This window comes from Apteryx rowi, unplaced genomic scaffold (genome assembly GCF_003343035.1).
Source record: "Apteryx rowi isolate R43461 unplaced genomic scaffold, aptRow1 scaffold_275, whole genome shotgun sequence".
NCBI classification, from domain to species: domain Eukaryota; kingdom Metazoa; phylum Chordata; class Aves; order Apterygiformes; family Apterygidae; genus Apteryx; species Apteryx rowi.
Genome location: NW_020449141.1, coordinates 228,849 through 237,718, shown reverse-complemented (window position 1 = coordinate 237,718; position 8,870 = coordinate 228,849). Strand labels below are relative to the sequence as shown.

At 54.7% G+C, this 8,870-nt stretch overlaps 1 protein-coding gene across 1 annotated transcript; it reads right to left on the bottom strand.

Annotated features, from left to right (window-relative positions):
- Positions 1-3,346: 3,346 nt before the first annotated feature.
- LOC112967425 (GTP-binding protein Rhes-like) lies at positions 3,347-3,979 on the bottom strand. Its single transcript, XM_026068567.1, has one exon. It carries the CDS (start codon positions 3,971-3,973, stop codon positions 3,347-3,349), a length of 627 nt encoding a protein of 208 aa, XP_025924352.1. The 5' UTR covers positions 3,974-3,979.
- Between the last annotated feature and the right edge of the window lie 4,891 nt (positions 3,980-8,870).

Here is an 8,870-nt window from a genome sequence, read left to right as displayed (position 1 = left end):
CCCCGCTGCACGGGCGCAGCGCACTGATCCAGCCTCCGCCTAGCCCTGGCGCAGGCAGCTCTGCCGGGATCGGCCTCAGGAGCTCCGATCAGACTGTTGCTACTCGGCGTTGCACCAACCTGCCAAGCCTTCCCTAGCTTTGCTGCTGCTTCTACCAATTTCCTCCAGCAAATCTGGTGCCTTGCAGGTTTGCACGGGCTAAGGCTGCCGGCTGCTCTGGCCCTGCGTTGCCCCCATCCGCCTCCCAGGCCAGCACAGAGCCGGAGGAGGTAACGTCTGGAAAGGCGCTCGTCCTGCCAGCATCCCGGTGTGCCACCTGCTTGCTGATCCCAACTTCCAGCCGAAGTAGCTGTGCCTAACCGCAGGTGACCAGCACCGCGCAGCTGGGTTTCTCCTGCAGCATTGCAAAGCCGCTGAACTTGCAATGCAACAGAAGCAGGGTTTGCAAGCGAGGGGACGGAAGCACCCCGCTGTCGGCTTTGGGAAGCACCTCCCCGCGGCGCGGTTGCTTTCCTGTCCCCAGCGCCCCTCCAACCCCCTCGCCCAGGAGTCCCCCCTTCCTCCAGCCCCTTCCCCAGCAGCTGCGGTGGTGAACGAGAGGCCGGAGGAGGGGGCTCCGGCAGGGCCAGGAGAGGGCATCCTCGCCKTGCTTTTAAAGACGGCAGCGAGCGTGGCCGGCGTAAGGCAGGCAGGTACCGGGCCTGCGGCACACGTCTGCTTGGTTGAAGCCTCCGGCGGTTGTGCTCATCGCTGGGCTGGAGCACTGCAGTGAAAGCCTCAAGCTGTTGCGCCGAGGCAGGGCCTTGTGCCTTGGGTATCCGAGCGAGCAAAGCCGAGGCRACGTGGGGGTGGCCATTGCCTTCGGCAGCCGTCTTGGGCGCTGGCCGAGGCACGGCCTGGGAACCCCGTGTCTAAAAGCACGTTGGTTTTTTTTTATATGTGCCTGAGCACCGAGCGCTGGCTGCCAGGGGAAGCCTGGGGTGGTGGAGGGTCCCTCCTGGTGGGTGCTGGGGGCTGATCTCGGCCAGGCCGAGATCCTAGGGAGTTCGAGCTGATACTTTGCCCGAAAGAAGCCGTTTGCACCGTGCATCCCTGCGAGAGGCGTGCTTCCGCCCGCCGTGACCCTTCCCATCTCCGGCCTCTCCTGATGTGCTGCCATCAGAGGTCTCCAGTCGCATCTCCTGACTGGTGCCTGCTCTTGCTCTGCAGAAGAGACGGGACCTGCTGCCTTCCCTTCTCCCTGTCCGATCCTCTGGGTCCCCTGCAAAAGGCGTTGAGCTCCATGTCTCTCCAGCCAGTCCCGCGCGTGGCTGGCCCGGGTCAGCCTTGCTGCAGCGCTGCAATATGCTGCCGTGCTGCTGACTCTGGCACCCCAACATGGGGAAGAGTCCTGGGTCCATGCCCCGACCTTCATGTGCCAGCCTGTGTGCTCCAGAAAGCTGAGAAGGACCCTGTGCATTTACACACTGGAAGTGGCTTTGGGAAATTACTACTGCTGACTGTTGATTGCATTTTCGATAGCTGCCTCTTGTGCTTGTCTGGCCATGCAGAGCCCACTCCGGTCCCCAGTGTGCCGAGCTGTTATGGATTTGCCCTACGATCTCATTGACCACCTTTCACCAGCCCTCGAAGGACTCGCACGACCCTGCTGGTCTCCTTCTCCCCAGACAACCGGTGTGCAGGCGAACCTTGGCCACCCCTTTCTATTTTGCTGCTTTCTGCCCTTCGCCTTAAGGAGCAGCGGGGTGGCTGCCAGGATGGGAGAAGCGGGGCCAGGAGACGGCCGGACCCTGGAGGTCGCCTTTCCTGTCCTGCCCGGGTGGGAAGTGGAGATGCCAGTGCCATTTGGCCTTGTCCCTTTGCAACAAGGGGATTAAGCCTGGAAATGACTCCCACCTGCAGACCGGAGCGATGCCAGGGTGAGGGACTGGCTGCACGGTCCTGGGGAGCGACGATGGGGAGAGCCACCCCGGGGCAGACAGGAGCCAACAATATTTTAGGGCCAACTTTTTGAACGCTGAGGACCCAAAGCTGCCCAGCTGCCGTGGTGATATTAAGGGGTATGGATTGGGTTGGGGGGCTCTTTGCTAGATTTTAATATCTTCATTGTGTCTGTGTGGCTGCTGAGCAGGTTAGGCACTTGGTTACAGCAAGGACGGGCTGTGCGAGAGGGAGAGTAAATCAGTGCAGTGCATGCTGAAGCATGGTAAATACTGCCCTTATGTGCTCGTCTCCCACTCCTTTTTTTATCTTAATGTGTTTATGGTTTTAATTCAGCGGATCAGCTGTCTTTTAATGGCTGTTGTTCTTTTTTGTGCTTGGATGTCAGAAGGGCTGTTTTATTTTTGGTTACTCACTGCTTGGTAAAATTTTAGTGGATAAATTATCAGGGGAATCATAACAACAAAGGTACTGACACTGCCAGGGGAGGCTGGAGAGCAGGGGGAGCAACCTCCGGTGCCAGGATGCTCCAGATAAGGACGGCACGTGGAGGAGGGAAAGCAAATGCAGTGATAAGGGGTCCAGGTGTAAAACAGTCATATCAGGCTCTGCAGCATTTGAAACACGGAAGAAAGAAACCCACATGTTTTCCAGCTCCGCTTGCAACAACGTGTTTATTGGGTAGCTTTAAAAAAACACAACAACAAAGTAGAAAACTGAGGAGATGCATAGACTTCCCTATCGCATGCTCTACACGCCTACCTAAAGTACAAAATCAAAACTACTTTGGACACTGGTTCTGTCATTGTAAACGGAGCTGGCAGCAGAACGTTGTACATGCAAATGCTTGGGGCAAGGTGGACATGGGACCTGCATGAGACCTGGGAGACTGGAGCCGGTGGAGTGCAAGGCAGCTGCACAGATGCCCACATCTGCTTCCTGATGCCTGCAGCAGAAGACCATTGTTTGCCCCCTTCCCAGCACGTGAGGTCCTGCCTGCAACCCTGCAAGCTCGCCGTTGCATGAGTGCAACATGCTCTCCGACGCAGTTTTGAGCCCCCTCTCCCGTGATGCGACCATGCCTGCCGGCTTGGCGCCCCGGGGTAGCGACGTACAGACAGACCGCGGTTTCTCAGGTGCGCTTCCCGCCCTTTGGGAACCCGTCCTCTCCCTACGCCGCTCCGGTGCCAGCCAAATCAAAGCGACCAGCATCCCTTCCAAGTCCCTCCTTTTGATCTACAAATCTAACCAGTCTGAACAGGCTGGGTGGGGAAGAGGAGGGAAGGGGTGGGAGGGAGCAGGGTTGGTTTTGGCCAAGGCAGCACCTCTCTCCACCCAGCCCACCTGAGTTTCCAGCCAGTGCGGCTGCTGCCCGCGCCTTCCTCCCGGCCCCGCGCAGCCCGGCTCAGCACATGGTGCAGCTGTTGGTCTTGTTCATGGGTGGCCTCAGCATGGGCTCCTTGGGGAACGTCTCCCTCCTCTTGCAGAGGGCTGGGCTGAGCCGGCTGGGCAGGTTGGCTTGCTGCAGGAGCTCCCTGAAGACCTCCAGGACGTTCTCATTCTCCTTGGCCGATGTCTCCACGAAGCGGCTGTTCCAGTCCAGCTCCACCAGCGACAGGGCATCCTCCGCCAGGACCTGCCTCTCTCCACCGCTCTCTGCTTTGTTGCCCACCACCACGATGGGAGGGAACTTGTCTTCCTTCACCTCCAAGATCTCCTCCCGCAAGCTCTTGACACTCTCGAAGGACTCGGCATCATCTACAGCATAGACCAGGGCAAAGGCATCGCTGTTCTGGATCGAGAGCTTCCTCATCGCTGGGAAAGAGTAGCTACCACTGGTGTCCAGGATTTCCACCTTGACCGTGGCCCCGCTCACCTCATACTCCTTGCTGTGCAGCTCCTCCACTGTGCGCCGGTGCTTGGGTTCGAAGGTGTCCAGCAGGAAGCGGCGGATCAGGGCTGTCTTGCCCACGCCAGCAGCGCCCAAGAAGACCAGCCGCACGTGGTTCTTCTCCTTCACCACCAGCGACATGGCTGCGCACAGAGGCTCCCCAGGGGACAGGATGCACCGCAGCTTGCGTTCAGACTGTGGTTGTTTCTGGGTGACTGTTGCCCTCCCCTGCAGCCCAAAGCCTGGTGTCTCCCGTGCCTTGAATCATCCGGCTCTGCGCACCCAGCGAAGTTTGTTGCCACCTTCCTGCAAACTTCTCCCGGCTGTTCTGCTGCAGACTCTACAGTCCCCCAGACCAGCTCATCTTTTATCCTGGCTCCTCTCTGCCATGTGGCACCTGGCTGTCCAATCTCTGTGGGTTGAGGGTGCTGAAGGAGGGAGGGCAGGGAGGGAGGAGAGCAGGGTGCTCCGGGCCAATCCGCGGAGCTCTATCCTGGAAAGCCACTCCAGCCCTGGAGAGCACCGCGCCACATTGCACATTGCACTCCGCGTCTCTCGCCGCTGCCGGGAGCGCTGGGGAGCTGGCAGCCTTGCAGCCGGAGCTCTGCACAAACCGTCCTGCCCTTTTGTCCTCCGTGAAGAATAACTTGTGCTTCTTGGCATGGGTTTGCTCTCAGCAAGGGAGCTAACTCATGCTCCCCCTCCTGTTGGGTGGTTCATGGATGGACATGGCAGGGGGCTGCTTGATGTCGTTTCTGACACTTGTGTGTATTTGGAGACATGTTTGCAGACTAGGTGGCTGCAAATATGCTCAACTGTTCTATGAGTCTGTGAATGATTTGACCTGAGGGGAAAGTCAGATCTCCGTGAAAAACATGCATCATAATCTCCAAGTTCAACTGTCAATAGTTCTGATTCTATGAAATATTTGACCTGAGGGAAAAACAGGATCCCCCAGAAAGCTGTGCACCGTAATCTCCAAGTTCAACTGCCAAACAGTCCGAGATAGGAACGCTGGCCCTGTCTCGGATTCAGTGAAATTTTGACCCAAAGCTCCCAAGTTCTCCACTGTGTCCAGAACATTTTGGGCTCTGGAACAAACACTCCAAACCCAAGGAGCCAGCTAACGTGGGGCAGCTCCCTGCAGAAATGATGCGTGGCACTGATTGCGCACCAGCATGGCAAAAACTGGGTCAAACCGAGCAAAACTTAAAAAACCCATCGCCACTCCTATCCCAGTGCAAAACCCTGGCATCCGTGGTGGCGGGGAGAAGACCTTCAGCACAGGGAAAGGAGTGTGAGCTGCAGACCCACATAAAGGGGTAGAGTAGGGTAGAGGCAGAGCCAGTGTTTAACTCGTGGGCTCAAACTTGGCAAAGGTCGGGAGGGGAATGCTTGGTTGATTTATGGTGCAGAAAAGCAGGATGTGTGTTATTCCCCTTCTCTGAGCAGACAGATGTTTTTGCTTTCAAAAGCAGGTTTCCTGGCAGGCATGCAGGTTGCCGTGTCTGGATGTGTTTCCTTAGCATTCACCTTTTCTTTTTCTTGCTGGACTGGTTTTAGAAGCTGATTTATGAATAGTGCAAATACAGAGGGAATTTGTTCAAAAGCTGAAGATAAGCCTTTGTGCTAAATTTTGTTATGTTTGTTTTTAAGCTTTGGACCAGTTTTTGTATTTTTAATGCAGTTCGTTTTCTTTTCATAGCAAGGTACCAGTTTTAGCATTTAGTTCTGGCTCAGTTTATTCAGCTGATTTCAAAAGCCTTTTTCACAAGAATTATTCCTGCCATTCAATTCCCCAATTAGGATCGTATTTTAGCAGTATTAAGAGCTATTCCTATCTGATCCTATTATGAGGCGAGCCAAGAGATTTCATCAGGGCAAGCAGAGTCATCTCCTCACTGACTCTGCATTATCAGAAGAGGAAAGTTGGGCTCCCTAGTAACATTAGCAATGGGACTGTTTTCCAAAAACATCAACTAAACCATGGCACCCTAAGGCTCAGCTAGGGAGCTGATTAAAAATATTAATTAAACCATGTCCATGGAAAATGCCTTTTGTTCTAATCTTTTTTTTAACTTTGGTTTTCATAAGAGTCTCCTCTCTCTCCCCCAGAAAATGACTGTCTTCCCTTTGCATTCTGTTTTCAGGTCTTTTTATTCTTCCCGCTGCCTCCCGGGGTGCTGAGGCTGCAGAAGATGTGGTCACCTGCCCGAAGACCTTGGTAGGCCCAAGACAAGGGCGGGGGAAGGCTGGATCAGCCGGGAGCGTCTGGGGAATGCCAGTTTTAGCCGTGCAAACAGAAGAGGCAGGAAGGGCTGATGGTCGAAGCAGTGATTGAGTTTGGGACCTGGCGTGCCATCGGTTTCAGTGGGAATGAAGAACCGAAGGCGCTGCCAGAATGAAGAATGAAGACGGAAGCAGGGGATGACAAATTGTCTTAGCCAACGTTGGAAACTGAAGCTGTCTAAAGCCATCAATTGTTTACTAAATAGATTGAAAAGAAGCTTTATTAATGTTTCTTTGTGCTTAGACTGACATAGATAGAGGGCTGTTTGCTTTTTTCAGGAGAGAGCAAATGTATTATTTTCCACAGTTTCTCCCAGGTGAATATGGGCCATAATTCTGCATGTCCCAGCCAGCAGTAGCTCTCAGGAGGTGTCTGGGGAAGCTAGTTTATACCCTCACCACTGCTCACTTTCTGGGTGATTTTCTTCCAAAAAGAGCATCGTGACTTTTCTTCAACCTCACAACACTCAGCTGGCGTCTCTCTCTCTCTCTTGCACGTGGAGAAATGGCTTGTCCATGGTCCATGGGGAAGGAGGAACCCGTTTCAGAGAGAGACCATCTCCAACACCCCGTCTTGGCTCTACACCTGCTCCGTTACCCCGGTAGCCTGCAGGGAAGGAGCTGCAAGCTCACAGACGCGCTGGGAAACATTGAGCAACTCTGCTGGCCCTGGAGGGTTTGCCAAAGTCCGCCTGGAGGAAGGAGAGGCGGGTACCTGCCTTGAGAGCCACGGCGCAGGTCGCTGCGCTCTGTGGGGCTGGAGACAACCGTGTGTGCGGAGGAGATGCCCTGGCAGGGCAAACGGGTCTTTTGTTGTACGTGTGCAGAAAAATAATAATATAACCGCTGCTGCCAGTAATTCTACTGATTTCTGCAAAGAGTGCATATGTTATAGAAGGTCTTAATAAAGGCAAACCGGCTGCTGCTATTTGAAGTCAATTTTTTTTAAAGGTTACACAGAGTTAAGCGAGGACATTTGTTGCCGATGATAAGAAATTCCCCTGCCTTTGTGTCGCACTCGCAAACAGTGTGTGTGTGTGTGTGTGTGTGTGTGTGTGTGTGTGCGTATGTCCCCAGTGATTTTTCACATCAGTTGTCTCCCTTTAGTTTTCACATCTGTGCTGCTATGGTTACCGAGAGCCTGAAAGGTTTTAAATCTCCCTCAGAGCAATGGAGGATTTCAGGGGTAATCTTGTTAAGAGATGAACAATGAATATTTCCAAAGGCCTTTTGCATTAATATCTCATTCCATATTAGCTTATGTCCACTGATAGAATGGAAAGCAAAACGTAGGGGACTGCGAGCAAGGAAAAGGAAGAAACCAGAACAGGATGAAGGCAGAACCATGTTTTCCATTGCAGCCTTTTGTGTTCAGAATGACATGCCCGAATCCCGTATTTTTCAAGGAGGGCCGGCTAGGCCAACGTGGGTCAGGTATTACAAAAAAAGAAAACCAGCCTGTGCTCCCCAGCCTTGCCAGTGTAGTTTGGGCTGCACTGGGCCATGTCACTGCCCCCCCTTGCCTGGGTGTCTGCACAGGCAGCGGCGTTGTCTGGCTGGCCTGGATGCACCATTGCAAAGTGGACTCACCCCTTTGACTTCTGTGTAGACCTATTCCCGGAGGAGCTACAACAGCCAGCTCCCCCCCAGTGTAGCTGCAAGGAGAGCTGTGTGCACTCAGCAATCGCTCAAAATCAGGACTGTAGAGAAAAGGCGCTGTCTTTCCTCCTCCTGCAGCTCACAGGACCTTTATGGGCACTCAGGGACCGGGCTTGCATCCTCTTCGCTTCAGGGTTGACGTTCTTCAGGAAAGTCCCGCGGGCCACGCGCCGCGTGCTGTGGCTTTGGACCATGGGGAGACCACCGGGTGCTTCGCCTGGGTGGGGAAGACAGCGTCTGCCTGCAGGGAGGACACGGCCCTGGAGCTCGCCCTCGCAAACTCTGCCGCAGCCCAGACTTGTCGTGCGGGAGGGAGCCTGTGCCATGCGCTGAGCCACATCTGAACTTTTAGCTCTTTATTGGCTGGGACATTTAGGAACCAGTAACTCTGCCAGGCTGAATCGTCTCTCAGCTGCATAGGCGAGTGTACTTCTTGGGCAAGCGGGGGAAAAATTAATGGTGTTTCCTCTACGCTGACATGGGGTGAGCACATGGGGCACCCAGCATGGTTCATTCTGGGCTGAATCATGCCTGAAAATCTCCAGGCCTGGGAACACTCTGCCATGCCGGCATTGTCCTCAGTAGGGCTGCTGAACCGAGGGGAGTGGACAGGATCAAGCCCTTGTGGTGCTGGGTTTAATAAATCAGGTGGAGAGGGACCGTATGATCTTGCCCTGTACGTAAAGGTAGAGCACAGACTGCACCCAGGGGGACCGGTGCACAGAGAAGGTGAAACCTCTCCCAGCGGTGGACAGAGAGCCCGACCGCTTTTCCTGAGCTGGCCTTGGCAAGGAGGTGTCTGCTCCTGCCCCTGGCAGCAGAAGGGCCCGTGACACCCCAAAAGGAGTAGGCAGTGACCTCGGGGTAACAGGTCTCCAGGCTGAGGGCAGTGCTGGAGAGAGCAGGAGAGGGAAAATAGCTTTGAGCTGCTGGCCAGGAGAAGGGACTTGAGAGTGGTGGCAGGAAAAAGGACAAAAGAAAGAAAATAATGACCTCCAGGAGCTGGGATGGAGCGTGAACGATCTGGTGAGCAGGTCTGGGGAAGGTGGAGGTCCCACCCCGGTCTTGCAAAGGCAGGTTGGGAGCAAAG

Coding starts and splice junctions, on each gene's coding strand:
- LOC112967425 (XM_026068567.1), bottom strand. CDS start 3,973: ATGTCGCTGGTGGTGAAGGAGAAGAACCACGTGCGGCTGGTCTTCTTG.